The 27,534-nt window shown below is 33.0% G+C and overlaps 1 protein-coding gene across 1 annotated transcript; it reads left to right on the top strand.

Moving 5' to 3' along the window:
• LOC128188074 (TPR repeat-containing protein DDB_G0287407-like) lies at positions 1 to 27,481 on the top strand. The gene is given in 33 exon segments (XM_052858877.1): positions 1 to 275; positions 776 to 952; positions 1,195 to 1,332; positions 1,590 to 1,628; positions 1,871 to 2,060; positions 2,227 to 2,373; positions 3,158 to 3,384; positions 3,814 to 3,972; positions 4,230 to 4,334; positions 4,553 to 4,620; positions 5,414 to 5,498; positions 5,623 to 5,762; positions 6,250 to 6,312; positions 6,459 to 6,507; positions 6,652 to 6,794; positions 7,018 to 7,183; positions 7,460 to 7,564; positions 7,721 to 7,854; positions 8,199 to 8,304; positions 10,999 to 11,148; positions 11,795 to 11,913; positions 12,996 to 13,140; positions 13,350 to 13,464; positions 13,667 to 13,940; positions 14,070 to 14,310; positions 14,583 to 14,699; positions 14,912 to 15,034; positions 18,976 to 18,984; positions 24,424 to 24,921; positions 25,148 to 25,325; positions 25,476 to 25,579; positions 26,615 to 26,724; positions 27,001 to 27,481. Coding segments are annotated over 33 exon segments (4,788 nt in total). The 5' UTR covers positions 1 to 11; the 3' UTR covers positions 27,101 to 27,481.
• The last annotated feature ends 53 nt before the right edge of the window (positions 27,482 to 27,534 follow it).

The raw sequence follows: 27,534 nt of genomic DNA, 5'->3' as shown, positions 1-27,534 counted from the left end.
CATGCCAGGCCATGTCCAACTTTAAGTTGAAAGATCCCCAGACATGTCGAATATTCTTCTCATCTCCATTCGGAGGAATGGAAGACGAAAGAGAGGAATTAACGAGGAAGTACTTCCCCCAAATCCAACATTTCTGTAGCCTGTACGGTGTGAATTTCGTCGCTGTAGACATGAGATGGGGCATCACCTCCGAGGCTTCCTCCAATTCTCAAGTTATTAACATCTGTCTGCGAGAGTTGGACCGATCCGACTTTTTCGCTGGATTTTTTGGACAGGTTGTAACTTGAAATTAGCAATCGCAATGCACGTATTTTAACAATTTGGCTGAAATTCTTATTAATTAAATGCACACGAACTGTGGTATCGAATGTAAACAATCCTAGAACGTCGAGCCCGATTCGTTTAGATGTCCTTATTATTTTACATTGTAAAAATTATTGTTGTTCAAAATAGTATATACTACAACAACATTTGCACTAGAAAATAAAAAAGAAAGTTTAACACATCTTAATTGGGCCCCTCCCACACATATCGACATTATTACAAGCTTTTCAGTATAAATAGACTTTCCAATTTAGTATATATGTTGTTTTTAGTTTCCCCTTTTTCATTTTATTGGCAAATGATGTAGAATCACAAGTATACACCTAGCTATTTCCCAGCATATCAATTTATTTCATATATGTATATTGATGTGACCCTTTATCAAGTGATAAAGAAATATAAATTGATATTATTTTGTGAATTTAATTTTAACAATATAATCATTAATCAGCGCTATGGCTGGCATGGAAGAGATGATGACAACCTGCAAGACAATTTCGATAATGCTTTGAGAAGATATCCTTGGCTGGAAAATTTCCGAGACAAAAGTGTCACTGAGTTAGAGTTCTTACATGGTCATCTCAACAACCCAGGGGCTCTACCAGCTGTTATTTGCTTCAGGGATAAGGTACGTTATAAACAACATCAACATTTTGTGTAACCATAATCAGGCCATCTGACATATGTATGAAGACACTTTAATCCTCGCTAAAATCTTATATATTGGTATATTTAAGATCTCCTGTTATTTTTGGGTCACTGTAGATTTCATTTTATATAACTTTAGCATACAATTACTTAGAACACCCACAAAATTTTGCCTTCTTTGTATCGTTAAATGATAAAATCATTTGTGTATGAATTTCTAAGTCATATGATGACAAAGAAAGAGAGAAGGCACAAGAAAAAGGAGACAAGAAGCAAATATTCAAATACTCAGCGGAGAGTGATAAATCCACCAAGCTAATGGAGGACCTAAAACTGCGATGTGATCAGACCAAGGAAAAGGTACAATAAGAAATATCAAAAAGAAGGATATACATGTATTAATTACAGTATGTTGAGAGAGAGAGAGAGAGAGAGAGAGAGAGAGAGAGAGAGAGAGAGAGAGAGGGGGGGAGAGAGAGAGAGAGAGAGCTTCCTTTGTTGAACATTTGAATTTTGAAATATGAATGGTTTCATGCCTTCAGTTGTTTAATAAATTATGTTTAGAAAACATGTATATTGAATTTTGATGAATTATTTATTTATTTATTGTTCATTAGACTTATGGAGTGCATCTTAGTTATCCAGATCCTTTGGAGGTATTAAGCTATTCATTTATATATTTATTTATAGTTTATCAATCTTTTTTTTCAAGTCATCGAAAAACTAAAATGATCAAAATATAAATTATACTGATAAAAAAAGTTTGATTTTTGAAATTGAGTTTCCACTAAATCATTTATTGTGCAACTCTATGTATTAATAATTAATAAACTGCCTCCTGAAACTGTTGGAAAATGTAATTGGAGAAAAAAAATTATGCATTTTTGCTCCATTTTAGGGAGCCAAGCTAATGTTTGATGCAATATGGAAGTTTCTGAACAATGTTCTACCAAAGCTTCAAACAGTAACAACGGAGACCAAGAGAAGCAAGCTGCTGGCTCAGCACGATGCTTTCCTGGCCAGCAGACATAAGATGTATGGAGTGGGAGACAAAAACATCAGGTCTCTTCTGAACTTGTTAAATGAAGGTATACATATATATGAGTATCAGAGGGACAATATAACATTAACCTGGAAAATACAATGAAGAAAGAAACAGGTGGTTATGATTTGGATATATTTATAAAGATTACAATGAATTGTTAATCGTTATTTTTATACTACTATTTTTAAAAGTTTTACATTATATTGTAGAGTGTCCTTCCCCCCTTTTAGTTACTGGGTCCTCAGGAATTGGGAAATCCACCTTGCTCAGTGTGTTCATCTCCCGGGTGAAGTCGGAGTACAGAAGTCAGTTTTCAGTGGCCTATCACTGTGTGGGACACGCTGAGGAAAGCTCAGGTCAGTGGTCAGATCTCTGTGAAATTTGTCTGTAACTCAATTATCTGTTTAAGCATTTATGCACCCTGCCGCCATAAAATGGACGGGACATACGCTGTTCCATCATTCCATCCTTCTGTCATTCTATCATCATTCACTTTCCGATCATTATCTCAACAACCATTGCACACATTCAACTCAAATTTGATACATGGATGTATCTTATAAATACACATGTTGAGTTTGAATATAGTTTTGGTTAGATGATTTTTTACTTTGAGTTATGCCACTTGAACTTAAAAAAAAAAATGGGAAATTTACTTTCCTATCATTATCTCAACAACCTTTGCACATATTGAACTTTTACCCGTACTCAAATTTGATATATTGATGTGTTATAGGAATATACAGGTTGAATTTGAATTTGGTTCAAGGTTAATGATTTTTGACAGAGTTGTGCCTCTTCAACTTAAGAGTAAAAATTAATGAGTAATTTTCAGGGATTTAAATTTATTCTGCAATCAATCAATCCTTATACTAAATTTGGCATTTGAATTTTGGCCCCCTGCGGGGGCATTTGTGGCGTTAGGACACATCTAGTTTTTTTTAGACAAGAATTATTCTGTTGATTTTCTATTCTCATCTGATTGCTGTATCTTGTTTCGGAATAATTTGATCATTTCATGATCTTGTATATTTCATAGATGTTGTAAAAACTGTAAAAAAAGGCAGTGTAACTAAAGTCTCAATCATTGCAAATATAAATTAAGCACTTCTCCTTGAATCTTTTACCTTACATATAAAGGTCCAGACCAAATTTTGCAAAGGCTTACAGAGGAACTGGAGTTTGCCTCAGATGTGATGGAGGGAAAAGAGGAGAAAAAGTCCCAGAAGAAGACAGAAGTGCAAGATGTGAGAGACATCATAAATCAGCTTGCAGCCGCCATTAGTAAAATTCAGAGCAAAGGAAAGCAATGCATCGTTATAATTGATGGAGTAGAAAAAGCATCAAAGGCGAAAAGAACAGAGGAGGTCAGTAGATCTGAATCAAATCTTAAACTTAGTTTCTCTGCATTGTACTATTTTTTGGTAAATTAAACAGTATTTCCAAAATGCAAATATTCTAATCGCAGAAAAATATGTCATCAATTCAGAAAAAGCAAACAATAATTGTACCTTGATGGTCCTGGAATCAAAGACCAAAAATTTACACCAACAGAAAAATTCCAGTTGTGTGATATTCCACAAACCTTACTATATGCTCACAAAGTATTGAAGGAACCACTTTTTAAATACATATGTATTTTTTTTTTATTTTGAAAAATTTTGTTGGAAGATTCATTCTTTAAATTAGCTGAACACTGCACATGCTAATTTTACTCAACAGATTACTCTAAAATACTCTTAAGTTCACAGCCACTTCTTTGCAGATTTAATTCATTACCTTTTTTCACACTAAAGGTGCTATTTTGGCTTCCTCACAAACTTCCAGAAGGAACAATAGTGATAGTATCAGCTAATTCTTCACAGCCAGAAATTTTGGATGAGCTCTCTAAAAGATCATTTAATAAAATGGAAATCCAGGAGATGTCTGAGGAAATGCGACAGGAATTTGCCAAGGTCTGTAAATCCACATGAATTTAAAATTAGTTTTAATGAATTTTGCACGAGTGAAGGTTAAAGGGGAAAAACTCCAGCAGTGAAAATATATATCTGAATTGATTGTGTAATCTAGAGTGACATCATTATTTACAATGTAAAGAATGACTGTGTGCAGATATTCATACTGTAAGCACTGAACCTCTATATGTATTCTGAATGTACTTGAATTTTGAATTTGTACATGTTTTTAAAATGTGTGTGCTTTTTTTTTGTAGAAAACTCTAATGGAGCGAGGAAAAGAGTTATCTCCCTCTCAAATGAAGAAAATTGTAGAGACTGCTGCTGCCGAGAACCCTCGTTACCTGAAGGTTTTGCTGAATGTAAGATAAAACACAATGCCAAACAAAAGTTCATGCCACCTCCATTTAAATCAAACAATAGTTTTATGGCTACAGCTTACCGGTACCTAAAATTAAAATCTATATAATAATTGTTCTCTATACCTGTGTACCCCATGGGTATCTTAGCCATCACATTCTTAAAATGTTGGCTAAGTTGGAGGACACTATTAAGCGTTATTTTCTGTCTTTTCTTAAAGGAGCTAATTGTGTTTGGATACTTTCGTCTCCTGGATCAGAAAATAGACTCCCTGGTGAAATGTGAAAGGTATTAAATTATGTTTTCTATGAATAGAGTTGAATTATGAGTTGCTTTTAATCAACATAGAACTCGGACCTCAGTTGATAAGTGGAGTGGGTTTGGATGTTAGTAGTGTTGAATACTGTAAACCAACTTTTAATCGTGAGTGAGAAATTTTTTGCGAGGATCCCAAGAGCATCGTCATCGCAAATATTTCTCACTGCGAACCAGCCCTTGTCGTATGGTTGTGATAACAACACAGGTCTTTAAATAGATAACTCACAAAAATTAGTCATTGTGAACCAGTTTGTGTCCAGTAAAATCGTGAAATAATGTTGTTGCGAATAAAAGTTGGTTTACAGTTTTTTTTTATTTCCAGCTTATCTCTCATTAAAGTTTGATATAATGATTACTGATTTGAACTGTTAAACAAATAAATGTTGATCTGTAATTAGTATGATATAATGGTATAACAAATTATATTCTTACTGTATACAGGACAATATTTGCCCCTGTTTATTTTTGCCTATTTTCACCGTAATAAAAGTCAGCTGGCAAATATAAACTGGGTGAATTCAAAACATTTTTTTATTTACTGTGTTATTAGAAAGATTGAGTATCTATCATAAAATTGTATCTGGGTAAATTCAAGATGGGATGAAACCGTTTGCATTAATTTTATAGAATGTTTCTCTTCAATTGGAATTTTTTAGTAGAAAAAAAACAGAGTGAAAATAATCCTGTCTGCAGTATTAAATTAGTACATTAAATAAAATGCTTGTAATTATTGCAATGTTTCTCTTCAATTGGAATTTTTTAGTATTGATGAGTTGTTTGAAAAAGTTTTGGAGAGACTGGAGGATGACAACAAAGAGAGTGGCTATGAAGGAAACCTGGTTGAACAGGTACTGATTATATTGTAGTTCCTGTGGAAATGTAGACGATCAATTAAATGTTGATTGAGTTTGTTATGTAAAGTTGACCCTTCAATATTTGTGTTGATTAACCTTGGTCCTCTGTTTATATTAGGTGACCTGTGTTATCTTCCTGTCCAGACAAGGAATGTCAGAAGCTGAGATTGTCAACATGTTCAACATCCCCTCTCATGTCTGGTCACCATTCTTCTTCTCCATTAATATGTATCTCTTAAACCAAGGAGGACTTATTAAGTAAATTACATATGTAACACCTAACAGTCTTTTCCATCATGTGAAATCTCCAAGATCATGCTTAAGGTGGCTCACTACACCTTGAAATAGTTTCTCAAATCAGCAGGAAATTACTTGATTATGATAGATAGTAGGATGAATAAGAAGTATGTTAGTCAAATAGGCTAAAAACTATGCAATTTTGAATGATAAATTTTGATTTCCAATTTATTCAGTAAATATGAACAAAAGCCCCAGGTGGATTCGAATTCTATGATCTCAGATGATAGGAGTATCACAAGCCGGACACTTAAGCCACTGAGCTATGATCAATACAATCAATACATACATGAACAAAACATTTCAATCGCCATCTTGTGATGTAATGTCTTAGAAAGTATAAGTCATGATGTAGTGGGGTACCTTAAGGGATATCAAAAGAATGTACAGATATTTGGGTACCCATGACAACATAACTTATTAAACATAAATATGATTTACCTTCAAGGTTTGGTTTTCAAGAACTGAAGGATGCAGTTGAAAGAAAGTACTTATCAGTTGAAACCATAAGGTATATCACTTTGACAAGTAGACAGTTCATACAAAAATTCTTACTTTAATTAAGTATACAATCTTGAACATTGCATTAAAAAAAAAAAAGAAGTATCCTATTCGAAAGAGATTTTCTTAAAGGTTTACTTTCCCTGAATTTTACAGGAAAAAGTACACACAGCTCATCGCAGATTATTTTGAGGAACAAATGCAGGTAATCCACTAGTTATTGATTAAACAGCTCAAACAAAAACTATTGTACATGAATTTGATTTTAAAAATACCAAATTCATGTATTGATAATGCATTACTGGCAATTGACTTTTTTGATACAAGCATGCTCTGATTGATTTTACAGAGACTTCCAAAGTTGAAATCGTCTTGGAAAAACAATGACCTGGCCAGAGTTTCATTGGAGCTACCCTTTGCTTATCAATCTTTGAATGATTTACCAAACCTAGCCAATACTTTAACACATCTTTCAGTGTTGAGTTGCTTAATGTAAGATTCCTTATTAAACTGATTCTACTTTTATTCAAATTACATGTAAAAATGCTTGCTTAGTTTTTTTTTTAAAAAGTGGTTTAACCCATCGATTAATGTTGGAATGTACTAGCTGGTACATTGTATTGACCTTGAAGCAGAGTTTAGCTATAGGAGGACCAATCCTCTATCAGACATGAGTGAAAGTTTTATAGAGAAGAACCTGTTATTATTTTGACAGAGAGAAGCAGTGCCTGACAGAGTTGTATGACCTATGGGAGAGCACTGGCTATGGCTGGAGACAGATCACTGAGAGGTATCTGACAGCAGTCGATGTACAGGTGACTGACGTGTACATCATCCAGCAGGAAGAAGGCACCATCCATCAACAGACCCCAGGGAGTCTGGTGTGCAAATAAACAAAGTTTTAACTTGATGTTTAACTTTATCAGTTCTTTGCTGATAACTATATAGTTGTATTCTCTATTTTTCCTATCACAACTTTCTCTGATATCACAACTTTCTCTGATACAAAATATCTTTTTTGTAACCATAGAATGCATCAATGAATATATTTGTGCAATTTTTCCTCCTGGTAGCAATGTGTTGACTTTAATTACACAGGTAATTACCAATGACCAGTTCATATGTAGTAAATTCAAGCATGTATGCTTTATTCTTAGGTTATGGATAATCTATTAGACATCTTTAATTTGTTGGATTATGTTCATCACTTTGATGGTTGTGAAAAAGTCTTGTTAAGGCTTTTGCACATGGAAGACCAAAATGTAAGTGAAAACAGTTTTTAAAGATTCAGTTTGAGTTATAACATTTGTATGTATCTTGCAACAGAATTTAGGCCAATTTGTGATTTTGTTCACATGTGCAATACCAGTATGGCCAAATTGATTTAAAATTCTGAATAAGATCTTTCATAATTTAAGGTCAATGAAGTGAACATGAAAGAGAGTTTAAATAGAGAATCAGCAATGTATAAACTGGCAACCACTTACCATAATAATAGCAAGCTCCAGGAAAGTTTAGATATTCACCTGCAAGTTTTAAAGGACAGAGAAAGGTAAGAATTAATTGTATTTCCTTTAATTTCCATGGCTGTCCCATGCAACCTTAATTTTAAAAACTTTTTAAAGTTTACAGAATGATATTGGATTATAGATATATACATTTTAAAATATTTTTATTAAAGTTACAAGCTTAAGAAAAAATAAGATGGTCTCAAATTTGTAGTGTCCCATGTTTGTTCATAAACTCCTGTAAAGATTCTGCTGACAACCTTATAAGAAACATAGAGAAAAGATAAAATTTTAGAATCATATGTATACATACCTTTCCAGCATCATATGACTTGTGCAGGTGAGTGCTGCAAATCGTAGGCCTATAAAATGTATTAATCTTTTATAGAAGAGTGCCAGATTTAAAGAATGCATGTTCTGAGGACTTGGAACGTTTAGGAAACTCTTATAATGGAATTGGAACAAATTACCTCATTATTGGTGATTACATGAAGGTCAGAATAAAAATTTGTTACATGTAAATAACATTTATTTCAGGCTGCTTTTGATTTCAGTATGTTGGTAGGTGTAATTACAGATGCAAGTGTATACACTGGCCCTCTTAAAATTGTGCAAAAATTGTCACAATTCAGGCTATAATCCAGAAAGAAGAAAAAAATATTTTTAGTGTTCATTGTCAACATTTACCATTTTGTTGTTTTTTTAGCTCACCTGAACTGAAGGTTCAAGTGAGCTGTTGTCTGTCCTCCACCCATCTGTCTGTCCATCCACCTGTCTGTAAACTTTTTCACATTTTTTGACTTCTTCTAAAGAACCATTGGACTAAATTTAGCCAGAATAAAGCATTCTTATGGGAAGGGGAATCTAAATTGTTAAAATAAAGGGCAAAACTCTTTTTCAAAAGGAGATAATTGCAAAATAGTGAAAATAAGAATATGCTTAAAAAATTTTCTTCTAAAGAATTACTGTACCAGAAATGCTAATAATTACACCAGAACATTTATTTATAGAGAAGATTCTAAATTGTAAAAATTGTGACCCCCAGACTAATACTGGGGCCCAATTTTAACACAGAAATGTATAAGAGAAATGTTAAAAAATCTTCTAAAGAAGTACAATGCTACAAATTGTGATTTTTATAAGCAATCACCCTGAGATTGTGTAGATTCTAAATTGTTAAAACCATTCTCATACTGGGGTCCCAAGAGGAATTCTAACTTAAGCATAGAATTATTTAAGGAATAAGGAATCATTTTTTGAGTATTATGAGGTGATAATTTCGGTCGGTCAAATCCAATAAAGCCCGAAGGGCTTTATGATAGATTTGACCATGCTCCAACCAAAATTATGACCTCATAATACTCAAAAAATGATTCCTTATTCCTTAATATCATAATTCATAATATTCAAAGAATGATTCCTTATTACATATATTTATGTTATCCCCAATTTGTACACTTTAAAACAACATTATTTTAAAACCACTTTTTTTCTATGTAGCACATACTAAGTATTACTACGCGCAGCCAATACCCTTTCTCGGTTATGCTATAAGACATGCCCATTTTGTGTCGCTCATGTTTTATGAAGTCACTGGGTTTTAGGGTTCAAAATTGATTCCTAATGCTATCACAGAAAGACAGATGAAAATGTAAATATTTAGAGGTAATGTTTAAAAATATTCTCATGAACTACAATGCTACAAATTGTGAGATTACTATAAAAGCATCCATAAATACTGTAGATTCTGAATTGTTAAAACAGTGACCACTAGACCAATACAGTAAAACTCTTTTAGTACGAACACGGAAATAGCAAAATCTGGAATATAATGAAGTTTTTAGCTCACCTGAGCTGAAAGCTCAAGAGAGCTTTTATGATAAAAATTTGTCCGTTGTCTGTCAGTGTTGGCATTGTCATTGTTGTAAACTTTTCACATTTTCATCTTCTTCTCAAGTACCACTGGAAGGATTTCAAACAAACTTGGCACAAAGCATCACTAGGTAAAGGGGACTCAAGTTGATTCAAATGAAGGGCCGCACCCTCTTTCAAGGGGAGATAATTTAGAATTGTTGAAAATTTGTTGGTACATGTATTTTTCAGAAATATTCTTCTGTATTAGGCCAGAAAAGCTGTAACTTGTATTGAAGCATCCTCAGGTAGTGAAAATTCAAAATTATACCAATCATGTTCCCCGGGGGTAGGTTGGAGCCACAAAAGGGGAATGAATTTTGACATAGGAATATACAGAGAAAATCTTCTTCTCAAAAACTATTAGGCCAGAAAAGCTCAATTTAGAGTGGAAGCATCCTCAGATAGTGTAGATTTATGTTTTTTCAAATCATGGTCCCCGGGGTATGGCATGGTCACAAATGGGGGGGGGGGGGGGGGGGGGAGGAGTGAATTTTTACAGAGGAATATATAGAGAAAATCTTTAAAAATATTTTGGGGAAGTTTTTAGCCCGAAAAAGCAGTAACTTGTGTGAAAGCATAGGTTGTGCGGATTAAACTTTGATCAAACTATGATTCTTTAGAGAAAAGTTGGGCCACAAAGTGGGGAAGGGGGTATATAGGAATAAAAAAAATCTTCTTACAGGTACAACAAAAAAAATAGGTGGATAAAAATCGACAGATTTAAAAAAACTTTTTTTTAGCAAGATCTACTGTAATTAGTTGTCATTATTTTGATTTCGATACTGTAATGCTAATTTGATCAGAGTTAAGGATATTGTTGCTCAGGTGAGCAATGTGGCCCCTGGGCCTCTTGTTTGAAGTTCCTGGCAGAATTCTTGACAATTAAACCCTTACAAAATTTTACGGTTATAACAAACTTGGATATACAATTTTACAGAGATTTTTAACTGATTTTGAGTCTTGCACAGGTGAAAAATGATGAAATTTAAGACTTTTATAATGAATTTCTTTATAGTAAAAGTTAGCTCTGCAATTTGACATAGTAGTTTAAATGAATTATAATTTAGTTAACACTTTCTCAAAGCAAGTTGTTGCACAATATATATCAATCTATCCAGTCATGATCAGCACATACATTTTGTACTATGTACATTTATAATCATATTCCATAAGAATAATGAATTTTAAATTCAAATTGATAATACATGTACTTGCATGTAATTTTATCTTTTACAAAGTTGACTGTACCAATGTTTTATTTTGATTTTTTTAAGGCTGAAGAATACTTAAAGAGATCTTTGGAGTGCTCTGAAATAGGTCAGGACAAGAATAATGAGTCCATTTGTCACATGAACTTAGCTAATATCTACACTGAGATGGGAGAACATCACAAAGCAATGAAATGCTTAGAGAAAGCCATTCAGGTGAGAGTTTCATTGGTCTAAAATGTCAGATCTTTTATTTCTACTGACTTGGAGATCGATTTAGTTTTTGGATTTTATGAAACATTAATTAAAGCTGTATATAATTGTTTATCAAATTAATTTTTCAAAACTTGTACGAAAATACTCTGATACTTTCATAACTTTCCTTACAAATGAATAAATGTTATCAATATCAATAAACTTATTAAAATCATTTTTACACCTGAATATTACTCCTTTTGGTGGCCCCTCAATTCAAAGAGTTTTTTTCATCTCTGTCTTGTCTTCCTTTTGTCTCCTCTTCAGAATAAATTTCTCATGTACACTAGCAAGGTAGATTTATTCAAAGCTGCACACACTCTGTGTTTCAAATAGAAAAAAATGTGAATAAATTGAACAGTTTTGTCTCATTTGATTTGATTGAAAAAAAATTTTATTTTGCTTCCTTTTATTTCTGAGAACAAATAATGCAGTATGTGCCAATAAATGAGACAAATGAATAAAAATTATATCACCAGTAACTCTTGTACCAAATAAAAACAATCTAGCTTATCTTAAACACTTGGTAAAATATTGATTTGTGTAGTCCATAAATAACTGTTATATATTTTAAAAATAGTCTTTAAAAAATTTGACACCCTTACAGTTAACTAAAGAGGTCTACTTTGGCCATAAGCCTTTATATCTGGGACTTTTGTACAATAACATGGGACTATGCCATAGACGACTGAACAGAGTGGATGATGCTGAGAAATATTATCAATTGTGAGTATAAAAACACAGACCTTATTTAACAAACAAAAAATGCATTTTAAAGAAATCATTGAAGGAACATGTAAGCTTTTTTCATTAACAAGATAGATAAAATATTATTAGTGTTACAAGTGGATTGAATTATATAAATTTCTATTTAATGTTTAGCTAAAATCCAAACTTTTCTTATTACTGTAAATTCCTAATTAAACGCTGGGAATTTATATCCGCATAAAATCATGAGAAGCGTTCGCAATTTCATCTTGCAATTTGATGCAAAAGGGTTGAATCGCAGGATTAAGTGCTCCCGAAAAATAAGGAATATTTTTGTTCAAATAGCAATATTTTTATGATATATTGGCTATTGACAACACTAGATTTAATCAATTTATTGATGGCTTTCATATAAGTTAGAATTTCTCAAAGTTTGGAACTCAGATGCTACTGGTATTGAAAATGTCATATCACCACACCACCTCACCTCTCGCTCTTGCATTTTTTACAAAATCTCAATAACAATTTTAAATAGACAAATGTCATAATTAGTACATATCTTTTAATTTTTAATCAAAAAATCAAAATTGCATTAATGCAATCACAAATTGGAACAATATAAAGAAAGACTACAATTCGATTACAAATTGCAGAAGATAAAGTTGAAATATCTGAAAATAAAATGCTGTACATATTTTGTATACATTCATGCTGCTTATGTCATTGAGGAGTTGAAAGCTGAGCAGGTGACCCTGGGTCCTCCTTCACTTTCCCCATTATGTGATCAATCTTTCAGATGATAAGACCTAATTGATATGTTTCTAAAACCAATTCTAGAAGATTTTTTTTTGCTTAAACAAATGTATGGTTGACTCTTCAATCCATATATTTTAGCTAGCATGAATCCACTTTGATTTAAAGGGTTATAGTAAACTCAAGTGACTGTCTATGACCTTGGGCCTCTTATTTCCTAACCACTAGCTTCCAGTCAATATTTCATCAAAAGTACATATATATTTATGAAAAGATGAAATACTCTATACTATGATATAAAAATACTCTATACAATAACATCCATTGAATTACCTGATCCATGCTAGGTCCCTTGATGTGAAGAGAAACACTGTGGGTGACCATCACCCCCTGCTCTGTCAGACGTACACCTGCTTGAGTGTCATTGAAACACTGAGGGGGGATGAAGAGAAAGCTTTGCAATACAATCAGCTAGCAGTGGATATCTACAAGGTACATGATGATCAAGATATTGGTATACAGTCACTGTACATGTGGCAAGCTCAAGAATGGAAATATACTGTATTAATATTTTAAGAATAATTAATTTTGTTATGTGCCATGTTTATTCAACTTATATGAATTATTTTTTTTATATAAAATATGTAAGTATATTATTGTCACATCATAAATTTACCTAATTAAGACAAGTACCATTGCAGAGAAATGATACACCTGAAAATGATATGGTCTATGTGAGATGCAAAGAAAATGTGATATTGAATTTACTAAATTTGAAGAGAAAGGCAGAAGCTGGATTGTTATACATACCATTTTGTGAGTAAAATTCTCTTTTTTGAAATACTTTTAAACAATACCTCATTCATAAGTGTTTGTTAACAAGATCAAACACATACAGTTAATAGGGAAAAATGCCAATTGCATTTAGTAAACTTAAGTATTAAATCTGTTTTATGCTGTGTGTCTAAAGCAACATACCTCATAGTCAAGTATTAAGTATCAAGCAATTTTTTTCCAGTTGAACTTTTAGAAAAGGAGATGAAAAATGGCAACTCTCACCTGATCGACGGTACTCTGCCATTGGTTCATGTGGACATACTAAAGTATCTGATCAAAAATAAAGAGGAAGAAGTTGCAAGAAAAGTTCTCAAAACCTTAATTAAAACAAAGGCTGTCACTCCATTAGATTATGTACTTCTTAAGGAGGTCAACACAAAACTGAATCCTGGAGACAAGGCACCAGAAAATGACAATTACGATGGGTCCATGTCTGTTGACGAGGCTCTTAAGGAGTAAGCAGTTTGTTTAAACATCAAAAACAAAGAACAAAAATTTGCATATAATGTTTATAAAAGAAGCAAGAATTATAATAAAGGTTTTATTTGCACAATAGTATTTTTAATTTTCATTGCCTGTTTTAGGTGGCCTAATGATAGTAATCTACTGGAATATAAAATCCGAAATCTCATAAACTCTGAGGATTCTGAAGCACTTATAGATTTCTTCAATTATGTGTGTCCAGGGATCTATAACATTACCAGTCTTGTGAATTTTATTCTGGGAATGTTTGCTACAACAGAGAAATTCAGCACCAAAATGTTTGTTGAATTCAATGAAAATGCCCTCTCTCACCTTCCAGAGACAGAAGTTGAGTGCATTAAGGTACATAACTTAAAGTTAGATTTTTTATTGCTGGCAATCACCAGAAAATATTTGCACAGGTTGAAATACCCAGGATGCTGTAATTAACAGCACTTGCTATAAACAAATTTTTTTCTTTAAAGTCAGTTAAAACTATTTTTATTACTTTGTAAAAAATAAATTTAATCATTTATGACACAATATGAAATTTTTTTAATATGTTTAAAAATGGAAGCAAAATGATGTGTAAATTTATGAGAAAAATGAAGCAAAATCTTTTTCTCATTCAACAGAATTGTCTGAGGAATACTGCTGAAAGTTATGAAAGAGAGAAAATATTAGACAAATCACTGGAGCTATACAAACAGTGGATAGAAATAGACAGAGACAACCCTTATCCTTATTTCAAAGTAAAAATCTCTCTCTCTCTTTCTCTCTCTCTCTCTCTCTCTCTCTCTCTCTCTCTCTCGTTGGTTATATATATGAAGTCATGAAATATCATAAAACATAGTTTGCATACATGTACATGCACCTTGTAGTTTCTTTTTATGAAAATATAAATCAGATTGTAAGAATTTTTCTAAAGAGGTAAGGAATTAAATTGAAATGTTATTTTCTATAGGTGTCCTACTGCTCTGCTTTGTTGACAGGGGACATTGATGAAGCCAAGAAATACTGCACCGAGGCCAGAGAAAGGGCAGAGAAGAGCGGCCCTAGTCAAGCCCAACTGTTACAAAAGGCAAGTGTTGAACTTTACAGAATCTGTTTTTTGCAAACAAAATGAACTCTGCAAAGTGAACAAAGAACATCAAAGTAAAGTTGTATTACTGTAATACTGTATTATTAAGGTCTTCCGTTTCCAACGGAAGACCTTATTGTTATTGCTTTGTTTCTTTTTCACTATTATTTTTATTGTTTTTTTTTTTCTGTCACGTTTTCTCAAAAATGCTTCAGCCAATTTTCATGAAATTTTCAGATCTTATTCATGACAAAATTTGTAAGAAAAGTACACGGGCTTTTTTTGATCGTCACTTCCGGTACCGAGATATTAAAGATTTTACGTTTTTGCTTGTTCACAATTTTTCTCAAAAAGTATTTACGATAGAACCTTCAAATTTTCAGAGAAGGTAGAGAGTGAACGACCGCAGTGCCCTTCGCATATCCGAACGTCCGCCGTCACTTCCGGTCGTCACCGGAAGGAAATGAAAAACCTTAATTTTTCAAATTTTTAGATTTGAATTTTTTTTATGTTTTTATTCGATAGAGACGCTTAAAACACTTCAGAATATGAAATTCGTGTTAAAATAGATCCAGGCATTCCCGAGATTTTGAGTTCAAAAGTTCTGAAGCGAGAGTCCGCGTAGCTCAGTCGTTAGAGTGTTGGACTTGTGCCCAGGCGACCCGGGTTCCATCCCCGAGTGCCGATTATTTGTTCTTCCCTAATTTTGTTTTGTTTAACGATTTTACCTTTAAAATGATGGTTTTTATTGTTTTCCGTTTTATTTTTATCATAAATAAAAATAATAACAGCTTTTTTAGTACAAATATAGAGCTCGTTTTTGTCAGCAGTTCGCATCGCCGCCATCAAAGACATGCCGCCGAAGCGCCCCTGCAGTACGACCGCATTAGAGTTCACTGGGTCGCTTTGCCGGCATCAAAGAAACGCCGCCATCTCAATGACTGTATGCACACAACATTTAGCAATGCACCAACGTTATTCTACATGGCTTTAAAAGGAGGACTGATTAGTATTTGTTCACATATATAGATACACGCTTGCATGTATGCATGCGTTTATTGACATACGTTGCTGATATACTGATTCCCTAAACACTATAAAAAACAAGAAAATCTCTCTCTCTCTCTCTCTCTCTCTCTCTCTCTCTCTCTCTCTCTCTCTCTCTCTCTCTCTCTAAAGTACATAAGAACTAAGTACAGGTAACATGCAGTAAATTGGATAGAGGCTAAATGTACATTGGCGTCAAAAAATTATACATGTCTTTATTTCAAGTTACGGGATAATGTCTATGGATTCAAATAATTTGAAATTCATTGTTTAATGATTGTCTTCTTACTGATTGGAAATCAAGGCTAAAAAGTCATTTTTTATTAATGATGGTGTACTTTTTCCTTTTTTGTGCATGTCTATATACTGATACAAATCTGTTGCCTGTCTGGGATTAAGAAAAACCCCCGAAGTTTATACTCGTAACTATACAAACGAACGGGTGACTGCGACAAGATTTGAAAACTGACCACCCGTTTATGAGTGTTTGAGCCTAAAAATAAACAGATGTAAAAAAAAAAAAATCAATAGTTACATCATTCAAACAACGCTTATACATTGTTTTTAACATATGTATTTTATTTAATACTACATATTGCAATATGTGATATTTAGAATTTAATTTTCTACGTTTAATATAGAAGTCACCGACCGACCCCCTCCACCCTCCAAATTCATAAAAACATTTAGTTTTTAGGGCCCGATTTTACTTGATCTTTGATCTTCGACCTTTAATTTCAACTAATTACCATTCTAGATTACTGTACTTATTACCAGACAAATTCGTTCATTGTTAACAGAGTTATGAAGCTTTTGGCATTTGAGTTTTAGTTGTTGTGTTTGACATGTACAGTAAAAAAAAATTCTGACTCCCAAGCCCTTCACTCAATCCTAATGAAAATTCGTGAAAATGAACCTCTGACCCCATTCTTATTGTCTGTCAAATATGCAGCGGATTGAACAATTAATACGAAATTCCTGAGATTAAACGGCGCTTGTTGCCTATACGTGGAAATTAAATTTACACACTGTACACGCACCGACCCCCCCCCCCCCCCCCTTCCTATTCACAAAATCATTTAGTTTTTCTGGCCTTATTTTACTGGATCTTTCATCTTGAGCCTTTATTTTCAACCTAATTCAATTCTAGATTACTGTACTAATGACCAGACATATTCGTTCATTTTTAAGAGAGTTATAAATTTTTGGGCATTTGAGTTTCGATTGGCGTGCTTGCCATGACTGTAGAAAAAAACCTTGGACCCCATTCTTATTGTCTGCCAAATATGCAGCGGATTGAACAATTAAGAAGAAATTCCTGAGATCAAACGGCGAGTATAGCATGTACGGAGACTTAAAATTTACACAGTACAAGGGATGTAAGCAGCCGCGTTATATTTCTGTTTCATGTATATTTCTTGTTTTCTATTTTGTCTGTATCTACGATAGCGTGTGAACTACTTATGAATGTTAGAGCTGTGGAAATTACTGTCATCAAATTTTTACCGAATAAATTTACGTGTTACTGATTTCGTTATTTCTACATTTATAAAGATTTTATCAATCAAATCAAACAGTCAAACATAATAGAAAACGACACGAAAAAAAATCTCAACACTGAAATACATGGGAAAAATGCATCAGTCATTGTTTTAGGACTTCCCCTAATTGTTGTTAACCGCATCCGAGATCCACACCTCAAAATTCTATTTTCGATTTATTTAAGACGAAAATCAAGCTCGGGTCTTTTCAACCCCCTCCAGACACAAACACGCATCAATATTTCAAATGACCTCGCACTGATACCAAACCTGAATAGTCAGACATCTTACACGTTGTTTTTCATTTCATACAAAAACTCAGCTCCTCTTCCGGGCGAAAACGCCCAAAATTCAAAGACAATTTCGGGAATTATTTCGCGTCAGCCATATTTTGAGATACCTGCAAAGGTTGTGTGTTCGAATCTCGCCGGAGCCAAGATTTGCTCTTTCTCTCTATTACTTTCTCTCCTTTTTGTTTCTTTTTCTAACTAAAATATTCAACATAAAAGGGTTGTTGGACTGTAGTACAAGTCGAAAAACACTCTTCAATTAAGATTTAGACAAAAACAGTTTTTTAATATTAGGGTCTTCCGTCTTCAGCGGAACACCCTTCTATTCTTATTGTTATTAGGGTCTTCCGTTTACAAAGGAAGACGCTCTTTTTTTCTTTGGTTTCTTTTTATTGCAGGTCATTAGACCTGTTATTAGGTCAAAAGATCTCTTATTTAATATGATATAAAATGGGGCTGGTCCTTCAAATTAGGAATCCCACGGGGTCTATAATCCTTCATCCATCGCTCGTTTAGATCACATCTGCATTTCTTGATATGTTTCGTTGATGAAGATAAAAGGCAAGGTCATTTCCTCTTCTAAAAATTGGGCGGAAGACCTCCTCGTTGCTTGCAACGAGATCGTGTCTAGTTATTATTATATTTACATCTTATTTAAATGATTTCAATGTCTATAATTGGTTGAAACTTAGGAGAGCAATTGTGCTGTTTTAATTTTGTACTTATAACCTTAACCTTGTTTAAATATTGAAATCTTTTTACACACATTAAATTTTTAATGGTGAAGTTATACATTTAATTGTTTTTCAGATGCATTCTGAGAATAAAACTAGTATTATTTTTTTTCGATTTGATTGTTTTATCCTATTAATTTTACAGATATTGCAACTTTGGGGATTTTTAGAAGAAGCAGAGGAGAGTAAAAAAAGCGATTGATTCAAGAATCAAAAAGATCCTAGGAAGATTGGTTAAGCAAGAAATGGTAAAACTGCTGACCCATCTCATGACAGAAAATTCAAAGACATGCAGCACAGTACAAATTTTTATAGCAATTTACACTGTACGTTAGTAAATGCCTGTCTGATTTTTATGGTATCTCATCTAATGTCATGTCATTTAAAATAAGGATTAAGACATAGTATTGAATTATCCTAAATTGATTAATGCATTCCTAGGAATCTTTCAATAACTGTTGCAGTTAATGACTTATAGTATGATTTATTGGTGATAGCTATTGCATGCTAGTGAGGACAGTATTTGGAATACTCTTCTGCAATTTTGCTGACATCTAACATTCAGAAAACAATACTTGTATCATTCAACATTGTGCATTTAAAATAATTTTTATTCTTTGCAAATAAATATGACATGATTGTGCAATACAATAACATGACATTTTTATATTTTTATGATATGCAAATTATAATCATTATATAATAATCATTGATACATAATTTCATTTGATTTTATTGCCTGACGTGATTTTCACTGCTTATCATTTTATGAAGACGCAAACTGGTATATCAGGGTATACTATTACTTTATTCATTAGCGTTCAATTGCATTTTGCATCCATTAAATGAAAATTCAAAATATTCTAACTGTACCCTGAATTTATGGTCATGAACAGGTTTTAATGCAAATAAAGAAGAAATAATCTATTAAGAAAAATTATCTAAAACCGAAGAACGTCGCATCTGTCCTTATTTAAGGGGTCCAATGCCTATTTTTCAGAAGCTTACTTTTTTTGGTATGCAAATGTAACTTTGCATTTCTCAAGAATATCATGTATGTATTCTAGAATTTTGATTGATGTTTATAATTTATACACACATCTGTGATATTTTTCCTTTATGGAAGCTGTTTTTTATCTGTATTTTTTTTATTTTAGAGTTGTTTTTATTCCTTTGATTTTTATGAAATGTACCTGGTAGCTACTAGTCTGGTTTACCAATAAAATGCCTAAAACTATTTCAATTACTTTTTTTATTTTTAGAGATTTGTATTTGTTATCAAACAGTATATCTCGTCAGATATCAATATAATCTACCTAGATTATCTACTCTTTCAATAATTACATTATATACAACGCTTTAAAATAACATCAAAATTCTGTATAATTTTATATACATATTGAATATTGATTTGTTGATTGAATATTAAGTGCTTTCTCAGTATGTAACGAATGCAGCCAAATACAGACACCATATTGGTACTCGGACGTAATATTTTTAAAATAATTGTAGCAAAGATACATCATACAACAAGAGAGTAAAAGAAAGCATTCTTGGTTAAGTCATCCTTAAATATATTTATATTGATTTCAAATACGTAGTATTATCTTTTACATGTGGATGAAAGGGTCGAGTGTTGACCATGATCAATGCTTCCTTAATATATAAAAAAAATTAGAATTCAATGTTTTGAAGGAAGGCGGGCCATAGTGTAATTTCGATGATTACTAAAATGTAGCAACCAAAGAGAAAACGTAGGATTTTATCAAAAGCACAAATTTGCTTTCGTTTTTTTTTTTTAAATGTAAACTTGATTTATGCAAGTTTATCACTCCAACAAGCACATTCCTTAACACATTTATTGCATTTGTGAAGGAATTTGAATAAGTAGACCAAGGACGTCTTAAAATACTTGGTCTCACCAGCGTAAATGAGAATTATGTACAACTTCGTTTTTCTCTTTCAAAGAAAATACTGTTGGATATGGGATTGAAACATTTTAGCACAATTAACACATATTTTGGGATTGCATGAAATTTACTGACTGCATTTATGCAACCAGCATCCGTACTTCATATTTGCAATGTGTTATTTTATAAATAGTGCCTGTTTTGGAGGGTAACTGTTGAAATTGACACCCCGAGAAAGCCATTGTCAACCGACGCGAAGCGGAGGTTGACAACGGATTTCGAGGGGTGTCAATTTCAACAGTTACCCTTCCAAACAGGCACTAATTATTTTATTATACTGAATGTCTTAATTTTAGAGAAAATTTTACTGCTTTTATATAAAAATGACTACGGCGAACCGTACGCGCATAATTTACGCGCATGTAACAATTCGTTGTGTTACCCGTTTCCAAGTGCGTTGCTAACGCTGAGGGTGATAGAACTGATTATCAACTGCTTCTAAGCCAATCAGATTTCAGTATTTAACATGAAAGTATAATAATACAGAATTGTGACCATAACTAGCTGATATAAAGAATTACTTAAAATTACACTAAATTCTCGTGTAATTTAAGCAGGCATAAAATAATTATCAATTTGAACATCAATTTAATCCATTCAATATTGCAGATTTACATTTCAAGTTCAATTGTTATCAAATATATTCAGCAGAATTTTAGGAGGCTGGATGGTCAACAAATCAGATCTACCATGAATTTTAAGATATAATTTGTTTAGCGATAGACAATCATATAGTAAAGAAAAAAATCCATTTTATCCTTTTAGCTTTGGGTATTTCCCCATATTTTTATACAGAGATCTTCTTCTTAAGGAGATCAATACAGTCTAAATATGGCCACGACCATCGAGCCCTCTTAATTAGGAACCATTGAAAATGTACACGTTTTACTGACATACCTATTTGTTTCAGTAAAACATTTGTTCATGCCTTTTAACATTTCAATAACGCATGTCAGCTTAACCTTCATACGTTTCTAACACATGTTAACATACATTGGACATGTGTTTTACATGTCGTAAATTCAACCTGTTCTTTAAATAACTTGCAAGACATCAAGGTTTCTTTTCCGCAATAAATCCCCATTTTAACCTAAAAATTTAATCCCCCTTTTTACCACAAATTTTGAAATATATTAAAATAAAATTATATTTCTTTTCTGTTGCACACATGCAATAACTCATAGTTGTCCAAGTTATTTTTGTTAAGGTAAATATGAATTACCATAGACATGAATTATTTAATCAAATAAAAAAGGTTAACTCTGTATTTTGGGTTAAACCAGCTAAATATAACTAACCCCCCCCCCCCCCCACAAAGAGAATAAAAAAAATTTAAGAGGGTGTTTAGGGTTGTAACTTAAAAAATGACACTTTTTAAAAATGTAAAATACATCAGACTCCATGGAACTGTACCTTGTATTTGAATCGAAATACCGTTTTAAAAACCCTTTTATGAAAATTTGGCGGGAAACTGCCATGTGGTACCGGTATATAAACGAGTTGAGCCAGATCTATTTATAATTTCTTGATATGTAAGTTGTGTTTTTCAAAAGAACGACTTTTTTTATTTGTATTCTTAAAATTAAGGCTTTTAAATTTCGAAGGTCTTAAAATTATCGTTTATTCTGTAATCCTCATAAAGTCATCTACACTATTGACGCGACCCTGAGGGTATCTGTTTATTTACTCTCTCCCTCTCCCGAAAATTACCAGAACACGATAAAATTTAAATAATTCATTGTGAAAATGTGTATAAATACATGTAACTTTACTCTCATGAAATATCTAATGCCAACAACAATTTTTTTTCTTTACGTGAGGCACATAGAGACCAAAAAAAGAAGAGGGGGGTTATATTTTCAATTGTGCTTTGAAAAAACTTCGTTGGTGGCAAAACGTCATAAGAATGAACAATTACATGTATGATTAACCTTTGACTCATATATCTACAGCTTTACAGTCATTCAATGGCGGTGGTAGGCCAGTATATTACTGCCGAAGTATATCCCCGAAGGAAAATGAAACAACAGCCAGTGATTTGTTTGAACTCTATGAATTATGCACACCCCTTTATTGTGTACATGTATACTCTAATCATAACTTGAATATGAAATATATAAACACGTATTTCAAATTTAGATATTTTCAACTTCAACTTTTCAGCTCTAAAATTGTATACATCAAATTCTTCTTTTCAATAAAAATTTTTAAGGATGGGCAAATTTGAAATAGAGGTCTATGGACCAGATTGCTCACCTGAGAAGTTCTAACGTGAATTTTTTTTTACTTTTTAGGTTTTCTCAATTTAAACTTTTAACCCAAACACAACAACACCCCGGTATAAGGGAGTTATGATTGAAACTAACACTCTTAAACCCTGAAAACAGTTCTTATCAATATGTTAAAACTCAGTGGGTAAAATGACTTTTATCTTCTACCATTTAAAGAAAAAATCCTAGCACCCCGTTGGATCTCATGATTGATCTCGGAGTCATCCCTACTTTTAACTCTACACACCCCGGGGTCTTGCTTTGGTCAAAGAAGCGGAGGCGGGGTCACAGTTTGCACACGTAATGTTTACTACAAGAATGTTTTACATAGATAATGGTATTTCTGGTTTGGTGTTTTTTTATAAGAAAAACGCCTACTATATACTATTTGTAGTCTCTTAGTGCTTTAAAAGTCTGGTTGACACTGGCCTTGGTCCAGTGGTTGAGTAAATACTGAAAATGTGAAAAGTAGGAAACAGGCATATAAACAAACGCGGATAAAGTGTGATTTATAGAAGAGCCAAATAAAAACTAAATCTAAACTTGTTAGAATAATGAAAGTATCAAAAGTATGATAAAAATCGTTTTGAAAAAAAAAACTAAAATAAAATAGCGCCTATCATCTCACTGAAACAAAATAGTGGAACAAGATTAACATTATACGCAAATAAAATTTATTAAGATGGTGTAATTAATCAGATCAGCTTAATCATTTTAAAATATATTTTGTTCATGTCATAAATTAATAATAGAACTTTTTTTAAGAAGGGCAGACAACATGGCGAAACCAGCAACAGGTCGTTAGCATGAAAGATGTCGCCATTCAATATTGACAGGATACAGACGGTGAACCGCGTGTATGTCTGAAAATAACATGATAAACGAAGCATCATTTTAACTGTCTGCAACCCACATGATACAAAACCTTTCAGAAAAGACAAATCAGTTCGATTCATTAAACATGCTCCCAGTCTGTTTTAAAACTTGACAAGTCCATGTAATATGCGTTTTACATCGATTTGACCATGCATGTATTTTAAATGAAATAAGATGTTCAAAATTTTAGAGTTTTTTGGCGGTTATTTGTAGTGTATTTAATGACATTAAATTAAGCAGATGTTGACATAATTTGTACAGACTGTTTCGCACGGTGATTCATGTAAAGAAAAGCCCTTGGCTTGATTAGGTTTTGTACATCTGTCATTGAAGATGTGAATAACACACTTCTTTGACTTCGGGCTTTATTCTCTAATCGTCGGAAACCCCAGTATATCTTTACTTAGATGAGCACTTTTGTTGCAATGTTTTGGGGGTCGTTAGTCTATATAAGCGTTTTAGAATTCATAAAGGAGGATGAAATTGAGCAGCAGACATTGAGAAAAAGGTAATTAAAACTCTAAGCAAAGTTGTAGACGTTTTAAAAAGCATAATTGATTGAAATATTTTTTTTACTTTGAAAAATAAACCCGAGCTTGCTGGGAAATATTTTTCCTTTGACAAGAACCAAATAGAATGTGAAGTGAAATAGTTTTTAAATTGACAGTGCAAAGCAGCAAACATGCGTTGCTTGCTATGGATCTCTGTGGTGCTCTCAGCAGAGGTTTGCCAGTGTAATTTGCCACTGGTTATCACTTGGGCCACCAATGATACCCACCCAAGAAACGTACACGGCAAAGCTGCGAGAGGAAACTTTGGAAACAACCACCATCTGAGAAATCGACAACATTCAACATTTTCTACCAGGGCCCCTCCAAGAAACTTATTTCCAAGACCCGACAAAGCGAATTCCCATGTCAGTAGACAAAATATACATCCTACAAATTGGAATCGCGGGAGACCCGTTCCGACCAGTGGCAATCGTAACACATTGAATTCACGCAGGAGATTGGTGGTTCCAAGAGAGGATTCAAGATCTGGACAACAAATTATTACAGGTGTTTCTTTATCCAATTTTACAACAGCTCAGAAGAAGGAGATAGTCGACCTGCATAACAAGATACGAAGAAATGTCAGCCCTAAAGCGTCTAACATGAAGAAAATGGTAAGTAAATGTGTTCGCTAAGTGGACAGCAATGATATCAAATATGAGGATAAAATTTAAAAAAGTAATGCCTTGAATTTAAATTAATCTATGAAAATATTGTCATCTTAAAAGCGTGATGAGATGTATCATTTTAGCAATTAAAAATCAGGTATAAAATTATTCTCTTAAAAATTCTTATCTGATAAATTTAAAAACAAATCATATAACACTGTCCTCTTTTTAGAAATGGGATACAACGCTAGAAAAGCTAGCTCAGCAATATGCAGAAACGTGCTCCGGGTCACATAATGCCGAAAGACACAAGCGGAAATGGGGTGACTTCCGGAACGTCGGGGAGAATATTCATCACACCTGGGATTGGGTGGCGGAGTATAAAAATGGCATCCTAGAACAGAAGACACGTAATTACAATCGTTTTGTTCTATTTATCTCGTTGACTCAAAGTCTCAAATATATGATACGAATCCAACAAAAATATATCCCAGTTTTTTTTTTATGGGTATGGCATTTTAAACATACTGTTTCATGGCTTTATACATTTACCTATGCAGTTCCTTTGAACTTGACGAAAATTTTACATCGATGGTGGAAGGAGAGAGATAAGTTTGATTACCGCAACCCTTACGCTTGTTCTGGATGTGGACATTATATACAGGTACATGTACGATTTTCAGTGTAACTATTCATTTTGATTGGAAAAATGGTTTTTCTTATCAAAAGATTTAAGAGGGCTGTACGGTCGCGATCATTTGCAGACTACATTATGAGCTCAAGATAGAAATAAAAAAAAACCTCTAATAGCCGTATAAAGTAGGAGAAAACTAGTCAAATTTTAAAGCTGCTTGGTCCGATTTTATATCAAATTTTATGCACGCTTTTAAACAATGACTATGCTTAGTATATGTATAATAATAGACATTTTAGTAGTTTTACCCGTCAATTATGCCAAATTTCAATGAAGAAAAATACGTACAAAATTCGCTAACAAAACAAACGACATTAAAAGGTACCGCGTTATTTCGCCGTATGTTAAATTTCACCCCTGACGACGAGATGGGTATGGTTGTATTACGAATTTGACATCGCTTTAAATAAAGGTCGAAATGATCGGAAAATTACAAATAAACATGTGTTCGTTTTGTTCGCTAATATTTCTGAAGTCTGCTTTCTTTACAATCGATGCATAGCATGCGGGTTGAATAACCCCAATCATTCGGGGAATGAAACCAATTAAGCGGTTTCATTTTCTAAACATTCCCGTGATGCAATTTGGTTTGTTTTTTCGTTTGCCAAAAAAAAAAAAGAAATTATTTTTATTTACTTTGAATATTTCTAACTTTGAAAGGAGACTGATTCTGCTGTTGTAAATAGGAGAAAGTCCATAACTTTTTAAGATAAATGATTTGTATGGAAAAAAATTTGATACTGTAATGACAAAAAAATCGGACCAAGCAGCTTTAAAGCTTATGTATACTTTTGTGCGTTTGGTCTTTATGTAATAATTTTTTTGGCCAAAAATATCATTTTTAGGGTATAAAGGGAGATTGACGGGTTAGTTGTTGCCCATCAAGTCTCCTTAATTATTGTTAGTTAAAATGGATAATAATTTCTACAAAAAATCGTACATTTAATGTAATGACTTTTTTATCTTCATCAGTTCTAGCTCACTGGCTCTTAATTTTTGTTTTAGATGGTGAAAGATGTTTCCTACGCCATCGGTTGTGGGACTGCCCTTTGTGAAACTGTAAAAGGACGCAGCTACCAAAATGCTCACATCTTTGTCTGTAATTACGGAGACGGGTAATTCAAACTATAGAACGAATAACCCGAGAACTTTTAAAAACACAAACAAAAATATACTAGTTTTTTATTACCTATATTTCAGGCATTAAGGGGATATTTGGTGAAATTTTATTTATCTATTTGATATGATGAAGGAACTAATGTTCAGTTTGTGTGTCTGTCATTTTCAGTGATTAATTGAGTGGCTATATAGTATCAGTTACACATATTTCATTAAATAATCTTTAAATTGAACCAGAAAAAATATCAGAGAAATCCTTTTCTATATTTCAGATACAACGAATCCCCCGAGCCATATGCCGAGGGCCAGGCATGTTCCGATTGTCCAACAGGCCACCCTGTGTGTGTGCAGGGCCTGTGTGACGCGCGGTGACTGACCAGTGAACAAGCACGCCCCTCGTGACGCGCAAGGTCATTATATTGTGACGCGTTTGAAAGATTTGCTTAGTGAGTGCTTTCTCTCCCCCCCCCCCTCCAAAAAAAATAGCCCCGTCGAGATAGTGACGACTATTTGACGGTCTATTGATCTTCCATTTTTGACATTGTTTCTATGAAGTTGTACCTGTACCTTTGTTTATGAAAATTTGTTTGTGATTTGAGCACATTTTAATGTATAAAAAATACAAATGACTTGGTTACACTTTACTTGTACGTTTCTACTTATAATCCTATCGAAAATGCTCGTATGCAATACATTATAAATTACAAGAGGATCATACACCCATCCTATTTTGAAAGTGATGAATAAATATTACAATTAGGGATGTCAAATCGGTCAATTTTTAGTACTCGGTTACTCGGACGTTT

This window comes from Crassostrea angulata, chromosome 6 (genome assembly GCF_025612915.1).
Source record: "Crassostrea angulata isolate pt1a10 chromosome 6, ASM2561291v2, whole genome shotgun sequence".
In the NCBI taxonomy this organism is placed as follows: domain Eukaryota; kingdom Metazoa; phylum Mollusca; class Bivalvia; order Ostreida; family Ostreidae; genus Magallana; species Magallana angulata.
This window is presented reverse-complemented; position numbering and strand designations above follow the sequence as displayed.